This window comes from Poecile atricapillus, chromosome 3, assembly GCF_030490865.1.
Source record: "Poecile atricapillus isolate bPoeAtr1 chromosome 3, bPoeAtr1.hap1, whole genome shotgun sequence".
Taxonomy (NCBI): Eukaryota; Metazoa; Chordata; class Aves; order Passeriformes; family Paridae; genus Poecile; species Poecile atricapillus.
This window is the reverse complement of record NC_081251.1, coordinates 61,092,206-61,114,695: the sequence shown is the minus strand read 5'-3', so window position 1 is coordinate 61,114,695 and position 22,490 is coordinate 61,092,206. Positions and strand designations below refer to the sequence as shown.

At 41.0% G+C, this 22,490-nt stretch overlaps 1 protein-coding gene across 4 annotated transcripts in view; it reads right to left on the bottom strand.

The window, feature by feature from the left end:
* Nucleotides 1-22,490, bottom strand: part of ARID1B (AT-rich interaction domain 1B) — a 326,155-nt gene that overhangs the window by 140,778 nt on the left and 162,887 nt on the right. For 2 of the 4 annotated variants that reach the window (XM_058834007.1, XM_058834006.1), the window contains exon 6: nucleotides 3,440-3,481. The exons of the other annotated variants lie outside the window; for them this stretch is intronic. In XM_058834007.1, the coding sequence (XP_058689990.1) occupies nucleotides 3,440-3,481 (42 nt within the window). The remainder of the gene's footprint in view (nucleotides 1-3,439; nucleotides 3,482-22,490) is intronic. 4 annotated transcript variants of the gene reach the window in all.

Here is a 22,490-nt window from a genome sequence, read left to right as displayed (position 1 = left end):
TGTATTCCTCCTATTTTCTCTGCCATCTGCGAACACTGGTCCCATCTGCTAAAATATAACTTCCCACTCAGCTAAAATAAACACAAAATAAATTGGTACTGTTAGTATTTTACACGTCATCATTAGGCTTTAGTAAGATTAATGTGACTCAAAGAGTTTCCAACATTGAAATACATTCCTGTGTGTTGACTGCAGACTTGGGCAGATATCACTCCATCTATTCACTCTTACTCTACGTTACTTTCTTGGCAACTATGGTTTTGAAGGAACTTATTATATATGTAAGTTTATCCTCAGCAGGATTTGAACAAATCAGGCATAACTGCTAAGCCTGTCCCAGATCACCTATCAGCTGTTCATGATTTGCAACATGGTCATTTCCCTTACATCTCTTCATATGTAACCATGTGTATATCACAACCCTTCTAAGTATTGAAACAAAAAACCAGTTAAAAGCTGGAAGATTTTTTTTTCTTTAAAAACATGCATTCAAGCACACACACAAATAAATGTGTAAATTAAACTGAATGTTTGAAAAAGCTGTTACAGCACACCAACAGCTTCCTCCTTCTGTAAAATTAGTTGCACAGAAAACCGAATGGGCTTACTTCCTTCTATTCAACCAAAAGAAAGCTTTGGACAGCAATGCAATCAAATCTGTACATATTTATACTCATCAAATGACAACTTTTTGAAAAACTGATTGAAAATGTGCTTAGATTTTTATGGCTTTTTAAACAGTATTTGTCTCACTTATGTACAAAATGAAAATAAGAAATTCATATTAAAACACAATTTTTACTCTAATAAATGTCTTATGTCCCACATTTGTTTGGGGAAGACTGTTTAATTATTAAAAATTTGAGGAGAAAGAAACATTTTTAAGGACTACTATTAATGGCTTGCAATTTGCATCTGTTCCATGCTTAAGGAGTAAAGATAGGATTTGGTAATTCAAGGTGCCTTTTCCCTGGGTATTTTGACAGTTTGACACAATTTCTTTTGTTTTCATTTTATTTTCTAAAATAACAATTATTTTGTCTAAATCAATACACATAACTTGCATCAAAAGCATCCTGTAGCTGATTTCTACAAACACGAGGATGATGATCATCACCCAAGATTCAACCATTCAAGAGGCACACTACATCAGCCAGATCTTCACTTTGTCAACTACAGCGAAGCTGAACAATGTTCTGACGTCTCATTCAGAACCTTTTCCTGGGAAACAGCCCCATTTGCTGCCAGTATGCATATTTACCATGAGACTGAAATCAGAGAATTTAAGAATAACAAATGACATTGTACATTCTTTCAGTAGTCTACAAATATCCTTTTTAAAAAGACACTATTCTTGTATGTATCTACAGGCAACACAGCCTGTCAACAGCCTAAAACTAAGTGGCATCTAAGGATAGGTGGAATGGATGCAGTCAAAAGAAGAGTCATCCCCTGCAGCAAACTATGCTTCTGCTCTTGCACACAGAGGGGCCCTACAATGTTTCAAGCTGAGACATATGCTACACCCAAACCTAAAAAAGATAGCTCCCCTCAACAGTCTACAATAGCCCTGGAGGAAAATTCAGGCTTAAAAGCAGGTACCAAGGAAAGCATTGCATGGTGCAAATCTTTAACCTTACATCCTTCTTAACTGTGTTATCTGGTATTCAACTTACTTTCTAATTTATAAAATGTACTATTTTTCATTTTAAAAATTCTGCTTATACACATTCTCTGTTGGCATGCCAACTCATCTGTTAATGTAACAGAGACACTAGCATTTATTTGTCATTGAGACAGACAGTAAAGAAAGCATCTCTTAAGGGAGAGAAGGCAAGAAAGTGCTTCTGCAGCATCTCTAAATAGACAGCAAAAATAAGTTCTGGAATTAACAAGTTTTGGATGATGTACTTAGCTTTCTTCTTGATTGTCAAAAAGCAGATGACATTCCTAGACATACACAGTTCACTATATATCACAGACCTACTATTATAAGAGAGTTTAAAAGAGCCTGATGGTTCTGAAGATTAATATTAGGACAAAAGATGCTTGGGACTCTGGACACTGATGTTCACAGCTGGCAACAGTACTGGTTCAGTTTTGTAAAACTGAAGCTTAGCAACAGAAAACTCTTAAAAGTTTTTGTAATAAAAAGGAGTTTCAAAGGATGTCCATCAGGATGACAAGACATAAACACCCCTTGTAAATCTAGCCATGAAAAAAATTTAGAAGCCTCCTCCACAGTGCTTTTTTTTAGCTCCAAGAGTGACTGGCGACAATAATCATCAGTAATATTTCTATTTACCCACCTAGTCTGAAGGATTATGGAGATGAGCTCACAAGAGCTGACCCTCCAGGTTTATTAAATATTCAATGAATATTCTGTATGCTTGCTGGTATTAAATAAAAAATCAGAAAATACTGCAGACTACCATACATTATATACTTCAAATAATACAGAGTAGCTCTGTTTGTTTTCTAATAATTTATTGAAATCACTTATCACATATCAACATAAAAATATACAATATAGACATAATGCAAATCCTGGCATCATGAATATTTATGTACTTTTAAAGCTTTTTTTTTTTTTTTCCCTCTGCTGCTTAATTCTGCTTATTGTATTCCAAATAAACCTGGATATCTTATTTAATATTTCCTTGCTTTTCCTTTTTACCTTAATAGTAACAGCACTGCTATTTTTTCACCTGCAGTAGCAGCACAGCATATAGGCCTTCAGCAGCAGAAACTCTGCATTGTCATGATTTTGCCTACGGTTCCTACAATCTCCTTTTTCCCTTCCCCATCCACTCTCTTTCTGGCTAACTGCATATAGCCTACATACAATCTGCCCTGATTAAAATCATCTGCTGTTAGTGCTCAGTTTAAACAGTGGTCATCACCACAATGCTCACTGGTCAAAGAAACTTGAGCACTGAGTAGGACACAGCCCATCCATGTAGCTGGGCAGATCTGAAGCTGTCTCCAAAACCCACTATTGCCTGCCACAGGCTGATCCACAATTGAACACAGGGTGATGCAGCTGTTCAATTAATTACTTTCTACTCGAGATGCTCTGTGGAAAAGGACCTGAAGAAAGTGGCTTACTCAGCAGACTGCCAAGCAGACAAGAAGTACAATTTCTTAGCTGCAAATCAACAAGAACAAATTCAGCATTTGGGCAAGTCCAATCTTAAAAACTACTGCTAAGATGACCTTGCATGTTTCCATGTGGGTTTCCGCAAGTAAAACTTGCTCACAGGTTTTATACCAAGACAAGGATTAAGACAGCCTGTGTGCCATTCTCGGATTACCACACACAAGGTAAAGTTTCTGAATTGATGGATGCAAGTCACAGGATCCTCAATTCTCAGGTTGAAAATTGTCAACAGTTCATATTGTTGGGACCTATATAACAAAACTGCACCAAACTACACACCTTGTGTCCAAATGTAGCATCCTCGGAGGCCAAGACTTCAACCTGAAATTATAAGGAGAAAGATAATTTCAAATTTAGCCACCACCAAGAACCTCTCTCTCCTGAGCACAGCACCACAGCCCAGGCAAAGAAGAGATCTGTAAATGAAGGTGCCAGTCTGGATCAACCCTAGGAAACCTGCACATGATAGGGTATGCAAAACTAACAGCTGACAACAGACATCCTCAAGTGAGGAAACTCGGAGAGCATCCCTCATGACACAAACAGGGCTTCTCCACCTGACTGACATAGAGTACCTGTCAGCATCCCAGAATTTTCTGTACTACAGCTGAAACATTTTTCTCCGTACAGAGTTTTGATTACACCAAAAAGCTGCCTAAGCACAACCAGAATGATCTGCCATGTTAAGTCCCTGAAAAAAAAAAGCTGGAAACAGCTGACCTCTTCTCCTTGTGTTACCTTCTAAGCAGACTGGGTACTTCTGCACCAGCACCAAGTGGAACAGCACCAAAGGGAAACTCTGCAGCCAAGGTCTTGGTTGTAGGCTCCTGTCCTGTCTTGCGCTAGAGAACTGTTTGAAAACTAGAATTCAGGGAACACAAGCTTCCCAGGTAAAGGCTGAGAACAACTGGCTGAGAGATACAGTGAATGTGTGAAAGCGTAAGAAAAGCAAGCTGCCAGGTCATTGAGTGGTGCTCCAGATCAAAACCCTTGATGGCTGCCACACACTGTACAGCTCCAGAGTTGATAGGCAGTGATCTGTGACACCAGGAACAGACGTAGGAAAGCAGGTGCACCGATTTTTCATTAGACTCCTTAAAAATACTTCACACTTTGGCGCCTTTCACCTGAGAATCTTGGTCTTTTATGAATTCTAATTAATTAAGCTTCCCAATACACCAGTGAAGTCAGAAATGTCATCATCCCAATATACAGAGAGAAGAGTCAGGCAGAAAAAGGTTAAACCATTTTTTAGTAGTTATGTGCCAAACCAGGGACACACTCATGGAAAGAATCCCAGATCTCTACTCTCAGGCTCACAGTTTAACAACTAGAAAATTCTCTATTTCTCTGACTTACATCCTATTTAGAATGCCTACTGCTGCATTATAATTTATACAACTAGTATAACTATAACTAATGTATCTAATCTCCAGTTTAACTTAAGAAGAGTGAAGGATTTAAAGCAAATCAAAAGGGGAAAAAAAATGAATGTGAAGTTTCACCCTGAAGCATGTTATAATGCCAGACTTATAAACCCCTGAACAAGAGGGTTTATAATGGAAAGGCTGATAAACTAACAATGATGGCAGCACTTAAATATATTTATGTCATGATCTAGCAACATATGGTATTTCTTCATCTCTAAATATAAAAAGGGAGGAGAAAAAAATAAAAAAAAAAAAGCAGGAGGGAGATAAAGCATTCATAAGAGCTAGGAATAAATGAAGAAACTGAACCTGGAGTTAGCCAATTGTGACCTGTCCAGCTAATGAGGAATGGTAGTAAGAGGCTACAAAATAGCATCTCATTCAATAGGAGGAAGGAAAAAAAAATCCAAATAAATAAAATCAATCTAAAATGATATGATACATATTAGCTCCTTATATTAAGCTTCTAATCCTTTAGGCACTTTATAAATATTAAACAATCAGTCCTGGTGAGACTGATAAATATCCATAATATATTTTACAGATGAAGAAACAGACAGAGGGTTAAGTGACTTGCCCAGGGCCAAAAAGAATAATCAACCATTGGATTGGAAATAACTGTATGATTGCTTGTCACAATACACTGCCCTACTCAGATGCTCAGGTGGTTTCTGAAAAAAGTCATTCCACTATCGGAAGCATCTTGGTTAGGGTTAATGTGGTACACATCTGAAGTGTGAATACTCATTTTCACTAGGCTTACTGTTTTGGTACAGATTCCAGCTACCACCATTAGACAGACCCCAAAACTTTTCCAAACTCACTCAGTTTTCTCTATCCAGTATTAGAGAGTCACATAGCACAAATGGTATCTCCAATCCTATTAATCATAGAATCATAAAGGCTGGAAAAGATCCCCAAGATCATCAAGTCCAACCTTTGACGGAACACAACCATGTCAACCAGACCACAGAACCAAGTGCCATGTCCAGTTGTTTCTTGAACACTTCCAGGAATGGTGATTCCACCACCTCCCTGAGCAGCCCATTCCAATATCTGACCACCCTCTGAGTGGAGAAATTTTTTATGATGTCCAACTTGAACTTCCCCTGGCAGAGCTTGAGGCTATATCCTTCTGTCCTGTCACTTGTTGACTGGGAGAAGAGGCTGACCTCCACCTGGCTACACCCTCAGTTGTTCTACCTTTCACGTAGCTGTAGAGAGTGGATGCTTATTGTGCTACATTTCTATTGTGGAGATTCATTAGGGAAAAAATGGAGCCTTCTTTGTGCCACAGCATCCTTCTCTGACTTCCTCCTTGAATCTACCAGAGTTGCTGATGCCAGCCCCAGTACACTCTGTCTCCCTTGCCCTGCTGTCCTTTCCTCTTCCCTCTCCTTCCCAAGGGTTCCAGCTGGGTGGACAGCCTGTCCAGGGCTGCCTATCCCCTGCCCCACAGAAGCATGACATGGATGGGATGGCATGGAAACTGTGCATCAATTCCACAGAGTTTGGGCAAAGTTTTAGTTTGGGCTCTGCACTCGACTCACCTGAAGAAAGGCCACCTCCCATGCCAGGACCCTCACTACAGAGCACAGGCATACTGTCAACACTTGGGCTCTGATAAGGAAGCTGCTGCTCAGGTCCAAGAGAATGCTCACAACTGCCACAGCTCCAAAACACATTAATTAACATGATCAAAAAAATGACCAACACATCTGCAAAACCCAATCCCTCATTTCACCAAGAAACTGAGAGGAAGAACAAACTGTGACATCAAAGAGTAAAACAGAAGTTTCAGCTATTTTAACATACTTGGAGTTTCTTTCACATATAGATATATTTTCTTTTATGCTTAGAAATGTAAGGCTCACAGAGACAGTAAAATGGGTTGAACATAGATAACGATTCTAATTAAAGATGTTATTGAACAGGTCTGATAAAGCTGCTTCTACTTTTCCAAGAATGATCACACTACTTCTGTGATAAATAACTGTCCTCACTTTTCTAGATGATACAATGAAACATTCTCTGTATTTTTTGTTACTATATTTAACAGTGCACTAGTACATTAGTCCATTCATTTGAATTTTCCCCTCCTTGTATAAAAGACAGTTAAGCTAAGTACGAGACAACTGCTGACACCATTAGATACACAACATAAAGGACTGAAACAAGATGTGGGACAACATGAGGTTCTCCTCATGCTGAACTTATGAAAAAAAAATAAATCCAAAATGCATTACAACCTAGGCTGAGTGGACCCCCCTCTAGTGGGAATGCTCGTGTACTTCAATCAGCACCCACATCACCCCAGCAAAAGAGAACATTACCTTAGGAATCAGGCAAGCATCATCTTTCTCTTAATAGCCTTCAGAATATATCCCTTCCATTCCAATACATAAAAAAATAAACAAAACGTTCATTATTGCTTTAAGATAATCTGATGTTAATTAAGAACTTCCCATTATGTACCTATTTGTGGCAGCTAAACATTTTCTATTTTAGTTGGCTGTTCTGAGTGTGTACACGTGAATATCTTGGGTATGTGGAGTGTTTTTCTTTTACAGTGAAAAATTCACTGCATCACTAAAAAATGCAGACTTGATTCTTAAATGAAACACTGTTGATTTCATGTACATATTTATATCTGTATCAGATACACCAGCTTTCCCCTAGGCACTGCTCTGAATCTTTGCTCCAGTCCACACTTCCCGCTCCTCAAAATACAGTGCTACAGTTGAATGCTGTTTGCCCTGTATTTAATTTCTATGTAAAAGCAATTTTTGGTCACTGTTTTTGGTCGGTTTTTTTCCAGTTTATCTAAAGAACCAAACAGCCTTTTTGCTTCTAATAAACAAACTCAAACCACACTTGCAGTATCCTGTAATTCTGGGCTAGAAAGCTATTGTAAGTGGTAAGGGGTAAATGAAGGGGTAGTATTCTGGGGAGTGAGTATTAACTGTGGATACACTGTGGATCGATTGCATGAGACACAATTAGTGGTTTAAGTGGGAGTATCCCACAGCTGAAGCATGCCTGTCCTGCCTGGGCAACTGACCCTTCCTACAGCCTGCTCCCCACTGCTGCCCCCGGTCCAAGTGCAGCCTTTTGGGGCTGGCCAGGATGGGGTTCAGAAACCTCCCTGTTGCATGACAAGGTGAACTTCCCACCTCCCTGCACGACTTACACGGACTCCAGAATGGGCAGCTATGGCCAAGACCACTACTGCTTATGTAGTATTCTAGGATTTAACAGTTGAACAGAATAGCATTTAGTATTTTTTTGTAAGATGAACAAATTCATAAACATCATGTCAGCCTGAAGGACCCAATGAGTAGCATGTGGAGCACCCTGAAACAAGATGGGGAGTAGCCTTGAGTCTTTTTGTCAGAAGTAATGAAACTTTGTCAGTAGTTCTATTTTGCTTCTCAAAAAATGACTCATACAGACCCAGTTCGACAAAGAATATTGCATTGCAACCAAGAGACTTACAGTAAATTATGTACAGTCATTTTTACCTCCCTGTCAAAGAAAAACGGAGTTGAAACATAGACAGGAGTTGAAACATAGAACGCTTGAGTTGCTATGCTGAACATGGCCTTTTTGGAACAAAGTTGTACAACCTAGTGATCAGATGACACAAGGAATTATTATAATCTGGTCTTCTTCAAAGTCATATTCAGTCATATTCAGTCCTCAGCTCAGGTCCTTCTTGGCTCATAAAGACATTGTTTGAGATAGGATTAGGTGAAACTAAGCAAGAGTCATGGGAACTGGAATACCATTAAGAAGAGGAATTACAGCCACGCTTAATGCCCAGACTGTTATCCAAACAACGGAATGTGAAATACCAAGTACACAATGACAAAATAACTAACTCACAAAAGATCTGGGTTACAAAAGCCCTCTTCATCTTGTTTGGGGAATCTGAAAATAAGCACTAATAATAATTTCTGATGCATGCTGAGTCCCATATAATATCCTGATAACATTAATGCTGAGAAGGATCATCGATCTACATTTAACTACCCAGGCAAAAACTTCCAATACAGCACATACTTAACACTGCTCTGAGACTTGGGCTGGAGCTCATCGGAGTTCACCCAACGGAGCCACTATTTGCAGATGGCAGGTGAGGGGGTTACAACTACTCTGGCAAGGGACACAGTAGACTGGAGCAGCTCTGATCAAGACAAAATATTTTATATGGGCACTTACAGGTTCTGTGGTTCACACATGAGAATTTGCCCAGCTGGCTGCAAATTTTATAGCCTTTCTATTGTCATTTGTTTGACATTATTATTCTAGGAAAATTATAGCACAGGGCTTCTCTGATACCTAGAGGGTTTTCACCAACTGCCTGCTTACTAAAAAGGCATGCCTCTGGCTCTTCTAAAATATGCTCAAAACGAAACAAATGTGTAAGTTAATACTTGCATTTTGCAATACTTTTGTTTTCCCTGTTCAGTAACGATCAATCAATTTAGAAAGGACTCTCTTCTCTAATAACAAAATTTTCTCTGATATATATCTATGTATCTATATATCTATATATCTATCTATATATATCTATATATCTATATATATATCTATATATATCTATATATATAGATATCTGATATCTTCTCTGATAACAAAATCTAAAAAATTAAGAAAGACAGGTGCATCCTCTTGAATTACTACTGCTAAATCACCTTCTTGCTGTTGGGGTGCACTTCTTGCTCAATCATGCCAAGACAAAGCCGTGTCACAGTGTCCAGTTCAAATTGTGTGGTCTTCTACCCATTTTTGCCCTCTGACTTATGCAGGACTTGGTGACTTTTTCCACTCCTGGAGAGGGAGAGGTTCTGTAGTTCCAACAACTCAGCAGGTCTCATTAGCCCAGGTGAAGAGCAATGCAAACGTAACTCAAATTACTACTTCCATGTACCAGTCTTGCTGAGCTGCCTATAGGAAATAGCCTTGATAGCATGGAACACGCAGGATGCTGTAGTACTTGGTGCAGATACACCCTCATAATCCTTTTCTAGCAGAGATTTTCAGCTTTTAAGGTTTTCCTATCAGCCCACCCACCCACACACCGCCAGCTCTATACTCATCTTTTAAATGAAGGTGATAGGAAGTTAATCCAGTTTTAATTTTTCAAAGTCCTTGGTTTATTTCAAAGATGAATATGGCTATGGTCATTAATATTTAAGAAATCCAGTTTAACCAGCTTTAACATCTCCTCCCTTTGCCATCCTTTTCAAGTAATTAGGATTCAGTAATTGTGGCAAATAATTGTCCTTCTCATTGGAGCAGGGACAAACCTACATGACCCACACTAGTTTCTGGCAGTTTTCAAGGATTTACTGAGGGTGCACAAAGTTTTAAATACACACTGAAGTATGCCAATAAACTTTGGTAACTGCAATAACCCTTCCTTCCCTTTTTTCTCTGTCACCTGCCATCAGTTTTATTTATTTTTAATTGCAATCATGTGTGTACTCCAGGTTAGGTTTCAAGTCTGTAGCAATTGAGTATTGGGCACATTCCCCGGGCAATCCTTGAATACACCATAGACACACCTTTGTTATGACCCTGAATCTATGCCTGAAATAAAGATGCAACAGTCTCATGAATCAAGGATAGATCAGCTGAAGTTTCTTCACTTTTCTATACAAAGGCAGTTGAGACTACTTACTCAGGCCTTTCAGTTAAGTAAATGCTATCGCCTCACAGTTTGATCTATGTAAAAACTAGAAACCATGTGACCCAGTTCACAGTAATTATTCATTAAATCTGGCATCCCCTTTTTCTTAGGCTTTCCCTTTCATTTATTGCTTCTTCTTTGTGGTATCAGTCATTTATCTCTTAGCTCAAGGAGTCTAGCAATAATAAAGATCAATGTTCTAATTTTTGAAGCCACAATTTTTAGGTTGAAAATACAAATTAAGTAACAAAATGATCCCTCTTTAAATGATAGAGTAACTTTGTGTGCTACTTTGTGTTTAAAAGGTTTGAAAAGATGTTTCAAGAAACTACTCTGCAGCTCAAATTGCTTATTAATTCTCCTCATTCTCCTTATTAGCATGTACAGACAACACTGGCTCAAGGACACAGCTCTCTGAAGCTGCTCTGCTCTTGGTCAGCCAGTGTTTGAGATAAAACACAATGATGCACCATGTTCTCAAAAGCTGGTTAGTGGTACAGATCTGTTCTGCTCGTATTTCTCAAGTATTTCGTAAATGCCAGTGCTTTTGGGGAAGCTGATTTACAACAATTTAAAAAAAAAAAAAAATCATTAACATCTCAACACACATTGCTGGATGTGCTATTGACTGACCTGCTGGTTTAGTCTCCCTTTGCAAATATTTTGCAAAATCCTGGGAACAACGCCAATCCCTGAGAAGAAAATATTAGCTAACTAAAAGTAGTAACAATCATCCTTGTGAGATGTTGTACTTAAAACAGAATTACACATATCAAGGAGCACCTCAGGAGAAAAAAAAATGGTGTGCTATGGGGCAATTTCTGTAAAGTCAAGAAGACAGAAAAGTACAAAAATATTTCGGTTTGCACCAGGAACTAGAGAAACTGACATTTGAGATTGTGTACATCTCTGCTCAGTGCACCCTCACTGCAGGGAAACCTGTGAAACCTATCTGTGGGCACCCTCCCATCCCTTACAACTCTGTCACAACTTACTGCCCCATAGGTCCCTTATCAATAGTGGATCATCAGTAAATTTATGGCAGTAACATGCTCATCTGCTCTTGTCATTAGAAGATGAAACAGACAAGATATATATAAACACACACATACCCATGCATGTTTTCCCTCTGTAAGTGTATATTCAAATTCTTTTATATTTTCCTGTCATACTGTTTTTCATATATATATGCAAAAGATGTGTAACATGCAATTAGTTCTTTCACACCAGAACACTGCATGAAACAGAGTAACTGCACTAAAAATGCTTTTGATATTTATTTGTTTGACAATGCAGAGATCAAAATGACTGTTGTACATAACCCAAAATCTCAGAGCAGTTGCTACTTAATTTCCCTTAAGAAAGGAGTGGTAGGTATCATAAAAACAAAATTCCAACCTCATGCATTCTAAAATGCGGGAAATCCTGAAAAACTGTCATTATACCATGTGACATAAGCAGTAACAATTACTGCCAACAGTAAGTCTTTTATTTAGGTATTGTGACTGCATCTTTTCTAATCTATTTGTATTTTTTTGCTCTCTTGTTCCAACACTGTGATTTCATTTTAATTCCTCACTTTAAAAACTGAGGAACATAAAACCTTGTCTGCAAAGAGTCCCTATAGCTATCGCCTTTGGGCACTACCACGCTGTGGGGCTGCAGAGGAACCACTATGGAAAACCTCAAAAAAGGGGTAAATGTCACTGCCCTCTACTAGCAGGGCTGGAGCTTCCCACTGCCACAGCTCAGCCACCCAAGAGCCCGTCTGAACAGCCCCAACAGCCCTTTCCAGACAAAGCTGGGTTCCTCAGCCGAAATACAAGATGCCATCCACCAGCAACTAGGGGGTGGTAATGAACAGCTGCATTGCCATAATGCTTCTAAATATTCCAGAAACCTCCAGAAAGGCATGTTTTAAAGCCACCCTCACCAGTGGGAAGGGATTTTGCTGCTTAAGGCTGCAGTTGCAGAGTATTCCTCTGTCCCCTTTACCTACATCTCTACATAATTACTGCACATAGCACCTGCAAGAATGAAAACAAACATAGTTACAGATACAACCGCATGTCTTAACAATCTTTTCTAAAAGAAGTTAAACATTTGCAGCAAAAACGGAAGATAAGTGACCAAGGACAAAATCTTTACAGAAACAAAGCTTCAACTCTACACCATTCTGTTAGCAGCTTTCTTATTTAATTGAGCCCGTATACAACCAACATCAAAGATACAAAGCTATTTTGTGCTGAAAATATTGGAAGCATGTTAGGAAGAGGTGGCAAACAGAAAGGATCTGTCAAAGGTAACAGATGTATCAAGGGCACCAAGCACTGTGAAGAAGGCGTTAATTATCTATGCTGAAAAAGAAAAGGTGTTTGAAAAACAGAAACTGTTTTAAAGAGATTCAACATATTCCTATTGTGCTCAGGAGAAAAAGCTTCCTGCACCTTAGAGAACATTATTTTGAGTATGTGGGTTAAGAAGAATTTTCAGGCGAGTTTAAACACAATGTAGGGAGCACTCTGTTTCAGAAACATGATTTTAACTTCAAAACCTTTACTGTGTCTCACAACCAACTGCAATCTAAATTGCATTCTTTATTCCTACTTTTAATAGAATGGGTAACTTACACAACCTAGCGTAATCTCAAAAATAATAGGAAAAGAAGAACACCTTTTTGAGCACCTTTTTGTAATTTAGCACTACTTCCCACAGTACTTTCAACTCCCACCCTACAAGAAATGTTTCATTTTTCTTCTTGCTTTATCTGGAAAAAGTGGTGCTTTTTTGAAAAAAAACACCAGATCACACCAAGGCAAAATTTATCACCATAAGATCTGCTCTACATACATCTTATGTTCTTCTATATTTGTTTTCTAGATTGTATATGATACTACTTGCTCACAACCTAATTCTGAGTCAGAAGAAACTGATTCTTCATTATACCTGTGCTTCCTCTCTCCACCTTCCCCTGTGGGACTGGTGAATTGGGACTTTCTAAAACATGGTGTTGAGAAAAATGATCAGTTAACATAAAAATGACCCTATTCATCTTCAACAGAAAAAAGTCGGAACAGATCCAAAAGGAGACGAGAAACAATTAAAAGCACGGAAAGCCTACACTTACATACAAAAAAAGGCTGAAACATATTTTTCTGAAGATGATTAAAATATACTAAATGCATGTCTGATATTGCATACTCAGCTAAATTAATGTTGCATTAGGAGTGTGATATGATTAACAAGAGAACCATGGCGCTCCATGAAACTGTAAATTATGGGGGAAAGGATCAAGGTAATTGCCAGCAGTATGTAACATACTCTCAAAACTTGGCTTCTACTTTCCCAAGTAGATCAAAGGCTCATCCTGATGTCCCCTTCTCCCCTACATCATGCCATATACAGTGGCTAATGCTGACAGCATCTGAGCAACTCATGTGGGCATCATGTGGGTATTGTCAGATCCAGTGTGCAGGTTTAGAAGGGATGGTTTGCACAACAAACTATCCACACACCTGCCAAATAACCATGCAGTAGGAATTAAGTGGGCAGTGTTCTGTGTTTCCATCTTTAATTTGAAAAGGCAAATCTGTGGAACAAGACTCAGCTGAACTACTTGATTTTTGCCAGTGACATGATCTTTTCTTTTGAATTATCTTGGGAAGTGTCCTCATCGCCTCCACACGTGGTACAAAGATTGATAAACACTCTGACCGGATTAACTGCTTTAAAAATTATTCAGATGTCACAGCTGGCCAGTTTTTGACCCTTCTGGTATCAAGATTTAAGAGTTGACTGGGAAAGAACAAGTGCTCCAGTCAGTGCCATAACTCCTCCACACTCTTACAGCTCACAATAGCAATGCAATTCCTCAGAACTGAAGGAAAAACTGTCTCTCACATCTAGCCCAGCTTTACACTGAACATTTCAGTGGGGTAGGCAAAAATGACAGCATTCCTAGGAATCACTTCAGTCCTAAGTAGGGTGAATAATAATAAAAGCTTGAAACAACCAACAAAATGTATGCATTTTGTTTCCATTTTACTTGAGTTCTCTAGACACTGTACTGGAGAAAAGTGAGCACAAGCCCTGAAAACACATCCACCAAAGACGCATGTTCCATGATTCAAATGCACAAAGCCCAAATCTGCATACAGGAATCAAACAATTAGGTTTCACAAATGCTTGAACTACTTAAACAGCTTGGGACTTCTGCTAACCCAGGCAAATGCACAACATATAATTTGCTGACCACTTCAGCATTTCACTTTTTTGCTATAGCCACAAACAAACAAACAATTTAAGTCCAAATTCTTCTCGAAGTTGCTGCTAGCAAATAGTGGCTCACTTATAAAAGCCTGATTAATTGCAGAATCTTGGCTTCAGAATTCAATTACAAGTAAGAATATTAAAAATTCTAAAGTCTATAAAGAATGACTATGAAACTGTTTATAGCATTTTAAGTATTTTATTTGAATACAATATGAACTGTAAATGTTCTCCCCCCCCTCCCCCACTTCTCACTTGTTCACTGCAGTTTCTTCATGCAAGCAGAACAAGAATGACACGGAGGGAAAGAGGAAGGGAGAAAGGATGTAGCAGGATATTGACATGCCACCTCCTCACAAACTCCGATTCTTCACTGTGCTTTATGCCTGTTCTGTGAGTTTTATTCTGGGTCTACAAGGGTGCTTCTGGATAATTACAGGATACAAGCTAGCATTTTTTTTCCCAGCCTGTCTCAATTTCAAAGTAAACCTCCTCTTCGTTCTTTTATTGTTATTCAAAGTGAAACAGCAAAACAAATCAATTGCTAACAGCCTTGTGCAGGTTTCCAAACTTAGCATTTCTGTATGACAGTGTGCATATAAGGTAATATTCAATGTAGCAGTACATCTTCAGGCATGAGAACCTCGTTAAATCCTCAACTTCAGTGACCACTTTTGTAAAGATTTCTTCTTTACACACATATATATTAATATACAGACAAACACATACGTATATATGAATTTTATGAGCACCCCAGTAAAGGTTTTATTTACAACTTTTCCTAAGAATTAAATCCCAGCAGTCACCCTGTTTTCCAATTAGGTTATCTGCACCAGTTGTAACATTAAGGTGGCAGTCCCAGAGACTACTTTTTATACTTATTTTAAGCTCATTTTACTCAGAATGTAAAGAAAGACCTGAACTACAATTTCAAAGGTGAAAGGCTAGATTTTTAATTTCTGAACTGTGCAGTCCTGGCAGGGCTTTCCAACACTTTCACGTTCTGTGAAGTATATTTTATTTCTGTATTCATTTCTACTGAGGCTTACCTTTTCTCTTACAATAAAGAATGTATCACTGTATTTACAAGGAAGCTAGTCACAGACAGGTTTTGCTGCAGCTCATTTGTTATGTCTCACTCTAAGTTTACAAACAGCTGTCCCATGCATCTCCACTGGATACAATTTTAGTCTAGACAGGGGAAATCCAAGCTACTGCTGCCCAAACAACACAAACACAGGAAGATTTTCAATCAATCATTTCATTTATAGAAACACGTCTAATAATATAAGGGGAGGGTGTTTTGGAAGAAAGCCCATTTCAGAGCCTGAAACAGCATAATTGCATGGTATTGTTCTTGTGCTAGGCAGGGCTATGGAATGACACTCTCACAAACCAGACTTTGGTGCTGTGGTACATTTCAATAAAATAAGCCTTGTTTCTCCAACACGAGTGGCTTTCAAGACCACTAACAACTTTAAAATAAATGGTAAACAGACTAAGACTTACACAGCGCTGGCATTCATCTCTGCTTTGATACAATCAGGTCAGTGCCCACACAAATATATTTCTAGCATGACCATTATTTCTGTTTTTCTTCAAGCTGTTTTACCTGGGAACCAGCATTAAACCCAGCAGCTACTAACATACCGTAGCGGTTTACATACTAATGTAAACATCAGTTTACAAACTAACAGACTAATACCTTTCTCCTGTTCTCATCTCTGCCAGCCTGTCCTCAGTCATATAAATGTCTAGAAATAATAGCTGCTTTGAATGCAGCTATCCTATGTTGTTATGTTTCTTAGAGAAAAACACTGTGGTCTGCCTTGTTATGTTTGGAACATCCACATACTAGCTTTTCAAAAAAACTCAAAAAAAACCACATCAAAATGAAGACCACTGCAATGCTTTTCCTTCAAGAGGAGAAAGGGGAAGAAGCTATTCTTCAGTCCACATTTTATTTTTTATTCCTGAGTAATACCTGTCCCCTCATCAAGAGGCTTGGTTTACTATCCTGATCTCAGATCAACTATTACCAGTGGGTGTCAGTGTAACAGTGTAATGATATAATGGGGGGAGGACAAGGAGAAAACACATGAAAAAATAACGATTAAGTTTTATTTTTAGATGCTACATTTATATTAAAAGTAAAGAAAGAAAATGTTTCCTTTCAAAACCGATTTCACTGCATATTTATTCTGCAAAGATCCTCTGCTTGTTTGTGCCAAGTAATTAATTTCAATTTTTGTTTTCCAAGCCTATGTATATTCTGTGTGTGTACACACATGCACACAAACATGGACATACAGTAAATGTTTGGTATATAAACCTTTTATCGTTTTGACGAAGTGAGACTGTCTCTTTAATTCAAATCTCACAGTGAACAGTTAAGAGGCTCTGTGGACCCCAACTTATTAACCTGTGCCAATTTAACTAGTATTACTCAAGAGGTTCGAAAACCTAAAAATAGGTGTTAATCTGTGCAGACTGACAGCAACTAATCAGTACCTCCCTGCTACAACTTCTGTCCCTCCTACTCCTTGAAGGGGGGCAAGTACAGCACATGGGGAGACAAGAAAAGGACAGTCCCCATGGCGTGGTTTTTGTGTGTGGTTTATTTGTTTGTTTCCGCTCGTCTTTTCTGAAAGGAAAAAAACCCACCAAGTGTTATTTAGTAGAGCTCGGCTTGAAAACTTGTTTCCGTACTAGCAAGCAATGGCTTCCTGAAATCAAGAACTGCTTCAACGTCTACCAAATAATTCTGCCGAAGTGATAAAACCCGTTCGTTTTACATAACTTAAAAATAAACACGCTTTAAAAATCCAGTTGCCTTAGCTCAAAGTGTAGTTAGACACCGTTTCAAATTTTAAACGTGCAACTTTGCCTTTTCAAAAGCTGTTACATTAATTAATAACCTAGTTCGGAGTCTCTCTCCACCAAAGCACAAAGGTAAGTGCCTGTGCCTACGCAGGTACGTCCTCTTCTTCCCTCACTCGCTTCCCGACCATAAGCTTTACACTCCTGTGCCATACAGAGAACTCTGAGTTATGTGCTCACATCCCCTTTATTAAACACAAGAATTAAATGCTAAGTGAAAAGCAGCCCGAGTTGTGGCTCGCAGCTGTAGCTGTAGCGCTGTCCCTGGAACCAGACCTTACAAAAAGGGGTTAAAATAAAGAGCCGGCCGGGACAGGCCGATAACTGAACTGTCAAATTAAAAATATGCACCGAAGTAGGTTAGGTCTTTCCGTATATAACTCGTACTGCCGGGCTCTGTTACAAGGAGCGAGCCACTGCGGGGCAGATTTGCAGGAAGTACCAAAATACCGTAGAACAACTCTGTTGCGGCCATTGTTAACAGAAGGAAGTAAACAACACTGGGCTAAGGCGCTTGTGCGTGGCTGGAACGGGCAGAGAACAGAGGAGCCCCCGCCGGGCCGGGCCGGGCCGGGCGGGCTCGCAAATGGCGGCGCCAATGGCGGCCCGCCCGCCCCTCCCCCGGACCTGTTTTTGTGCGCGCTTGCCCCCCCCGTCCCATCCCCCGGCCCCTCGCAGCCATCAGCCGCTCGTCCCAATTACGCTAAACGAGTCGCAACTCATCCAGGCTGAAAGTTATATATTAAAAAGAGAGCGGGCGAAGCGTGGGGAAAGAGGTCGTAAGGGACGAGGGGGAGGGAAAGCGGAGAAGAGCAGCTGAGAGTTGCGGCCGGCGAGGGCACGGCGGCGCTGCCACTGGCTATGCGACCTTTTATTTTGAGCTCTCTCCCGGGTCAGCAGAAACTTCCCCCCCTCCGCTTTCCCACTCCTCTCAGAAAAAGAGCGGTATCTTGGGATCCCACCCCTTTAATACACGTCCTAAAAAAAAATTAAAATGGGGAGAAAAAATCCCCAAGGGCCAGGTACACCTCGGCCACCCGAGCTCGGCCCGGCGTACAAGGGCGGGGGCAGGGCCGGCCTGTGAGGAGCGGGTCCTCTCTCTCTCTCTCCGAGTTCCAAAGTTTCCCTATTTAGGTCGCCTCCAGCTTTCGCTGCTCTTTGAGCCACTCCGAGGAATTAAAACAAGGGCCACTAATAGGCGGGGGCCGGGGGAGGAGGGCAGCCTTGGGCAAGGAGCAGCCGCCTGCCATTCGCCTCGGCCCCGCGCTCTTGCCCTCACTCGCCATCCTCCTCCCTCCCCGTCGTGTGTGTGGGTTCACAAAGGCACATCTGTGCGTGTCGGAGGGCCGGCCTGACGTGTTCTCCGCTCGCAGCAGCTGCGGTTTCTGAGGAAACAAGGCTGATTTTCTAGTCAGGCTGGAAGGGCTTTTTTCTCCCCCCCCCCCTTTCCAAGCGCCTACGTGCGGGGGAGGGGGAGCGGGAGCGGCGGGGGGAGGAGAGGAGCAGGAGAGCCGAGCCGAGCCCGCGCCGCAGCGGAGCCGCCGGGGGAGGGGCCGCGCGGGGCCTGCCGGGAATGTGCTGGGAATGGTTCGGTGTTCCCAGGGCGGCTCTCGGTGTCGCAATCCCGCGCTCTCCTTCTCTCTCCGCGCTCTTGGCTTGTTTTCTTTAAGGCTACAACCTTTGTAGTCGGCGGCTGTTGCGCGAGGGCTCAGGATCGTCAAGGGGCGCCTCGCACCGTTTGCCAAAAATCCCTTTTAATCCTGCCAACTTGGGGGAGGGGGAAAGGAAAAAAAGAAAAGCTCTGCTCAACTAAGTCCTCGCAGTTCTCGGTGCTGCGGGGCGGGTTTTCACACTCTCCGCTTCGACTTCCCCGGCTCCTCGGCAAGGGAAGGGGTTAATCCGAACCGCTCCAGCTCTTTAAACCGGCTGCAGATCTGCGGTGCGATAGCGTCCGAGCAGGGGCTCGTCCTTCCCTCTCCCTCACACTGCCCGAGCCCCTGCTCAAAATCCCGGCCCTGGCAACCGACACAAACAGATAATTGCCGTGCCCATGAACGATGAGCTCCGGCGTGACACGCAGCCCGGGCCGGCAGCGGGGGAGGAGAGGCGAGCGGAGGGATGGGGGGCAGCCAGCGAGGGGCCCGCGATGGGAGGCAGCGACCGCCGCCCCCCCGAGCGGCCCTGGACACACAGGTTCCCCTCACAGAAATTTCGTGAGGTTTTCCTGCGCTACCTGCGCGTCATGATAACACGGAAATTAATTAAAGGCTGTAGAGCAAACCCGGAGCCAACAAGGACGTGCCAGGGAAAGATCAAATGTTCCGAGTTAAAAAGAAGCGCAGCCCTTCAGCTTCCCCGTTCTAGCCGCCCGCGATAGCCCCCCTCAAAACTAGAAATTAAAGACTGGGAGGGCGGACAAGAGGGAGGGAACTACTGGTGTTCTGACAAGGACGGGAAGAAGAAAGAGACCAGGATAAAATGCACATTGAAAGACTTTTGCCGAGTTCGGTAAATAAAGTCGTAATTGACTGTAATAGGCAAAGGTGGAAGACAAACATTTGTGCTCTTTGTTCTGATATTAGAAATGTCAGATGAAACTTTAATCCCTTGTAGCTGTTTATTTGTAAAATGTCCAAACATCTTCCTGTGCACACACCATAACAAATTAATTTCACTGATATTTAGCGTTTGAGATCGCCGTAGACAAGCAAGGAATTGATTCTGAGATATAAAAGCTAATGTTACAAATTTTTTCAAACCTGATTGCCTGCTATTAGGTACCTATGTTCATATTTAGTCACTGAAATAATTGGCCTAATTTTCAGAAATGATAAGCACTCACATTTCCAATTAATTTCACATCTCTGAAAATTAGGCCATTACATATCTAAATTTGACCTAGGTTTGAAAATTCTGGTTGTATCTCTGAAACAGAAAAAACCTGGAGTGATTACAGCCAAATTCTGGCATAATTACTTAACATTAAATATGGAGAGACGAGAAAGGAAAATACATTCATTGGGCAATAGTATCTAGTGCTACAGAAGCTACGTGACAATTGAATTAAAAACATTCAGAGCTCTATCTGAATGTGATACTTAGATTGGCTTCAGTTATTGCTGTGGAAGAAAAAATAAACAACTTACATCCCGACAGAAAATAAAGCACACATTTACAAATTGTCAGGACTGACCCCAAACAATACTGGCAATATTAATCGCATTTAATGCACAATTCCCACAAAGGAATTAAAGGGGGAAACACTTTTGCTTTAAAGAGGGGAAAAGACAAACTGGAAAAAGACCGCATGTGCAAATACTCCTCACTGCATCTAATTTAACTGCTATTTCTAACTGTACAAAGGCTGTTTTCCCCACAATTTCAAGTGAACTTTTCTGCAAGTCTGAGCAAGGCACAGGGATGGCTCTAAAGAGGAATATTAGAAACAGAGGGAAAAAAAGATTCTTCAGAAATGCCAAAAATAATAATGTTTCTTGCCTTCTGCCAGAATTGGAGTCAGTTTTACCAAGCGGAAGCACTCAAAAATCCTGTGTCTGGGCTCAAAACATGGAAAAAAAAGCTTTACAGAACATAAAACTTTTAGGAAACAACTTTGGATTCGTTTTATACATCTAGTTTTTGAACCTGTAGAGTAGGTGCTTCGATCATTATTCTCACATCCCTCCCCCACCGTTTTACAACAGCTAAAAAATGCCCCCCTACAAGCACTGGAATGTAGAGGCTGAAGGGTTTTGTTATTGTTGTTTCGTTTTCTCAAATTATCCAAAAACCAGAAATCCATTCTCTGTCCATCCTCATCTCCTCTTCCCCTTTGCCGTCCCATGAAAACCCTGAAGTAAATTCCCAAGTCCAAATGCCCGGGTAGCCGGGGGCTTCCCTGACGCTGCTGCCTCTGCCTCCCCCCCGCGCAGCGCAGCAGCAACAATGGCTCCTTCTGCCGTGCTCGCCAGAAAAGGTGACCTGCTGTAATAGTAAGGGAGTATCTTTAGCTCGATCTAAATCCTTTATGCAGGGAAAAATCAGCTGCAGTGGCTTTCATAGTCCTAGCGCTCCTTGTCAGCAGGCCTCTTGGGCACAGAGACTGCAGGAGAGAATTTACACCCCAGCCCCACTGCGGCCGGGAGGGCGTCAAGCAAGGGCGAGTTGAGCTCTGCGTTTGGGATGGCCAGCAGAAGGCAAAATTTGTAGCTGAGATCTTTGGAGGAACCTATGGCTTACCTCGGCGTACGAAATTGTTTGAAACCCCCGAACTATCTCATCCTCATCGTATTACCTCATGGTAGTTAACTTGCTAGGAATGCTGTTCTTTGATGACAAGTGCTTTAAAGGCACAGTGCAGGATCTCAGCCACTCTACTTGCTTTCCCCTGAACAGCTTTGGCAGGCCCTGCAGCAATGTCGAGCTGTTGCTTTGCAGGCTTTCTAAGTCTCTCTCAGCTAATGGTCAGTGTTGAGGGCCAGGGGAATGGGGGCTGTGAAAGGGGTGTTTAAGGAACTGAAACATGTGGCAGAGGAAAAATCTAGTAAGCTTCTTTGATTAAGGGGGACCACGAATGGCCACTGTCTGCTATTCATCAGTACTTTAATGTGGACAAGTTACAAGCTCAGATGGAATGACCTGTAAGCAGCAAATATAGCTTTAAATATGGTTGAAAAAGGGATTTTTTTCCAGTCTTGTACGACTTTGTGGACAGTAACAGCAACTGGAAAATGATGCAACTATAACTCATACAGAAAGCAGATGGTCTGTTTATACTTGGAAAAATCAAACATCTAATAGGTAGACTATACTGGCTTCCAGCCTTTTCAAATGAAAACACAAATGCTTTGTATGTATGATATTTTCCTAGAAGCGCCAACAAGACCATTCAGAGATACAAAGCATAAAAAACCAAATGCCATCCATTTAATGCCTGTTAAACAATGAACTGACCCCAATTCCTTAGAATAAGGTTTCCAAAACTCTAGAAGAAAAAGCAAGAAAATTTCCTTGCTGGTAACTAAATCTCTATTTCCAAACCTTCCAAGATCCAATA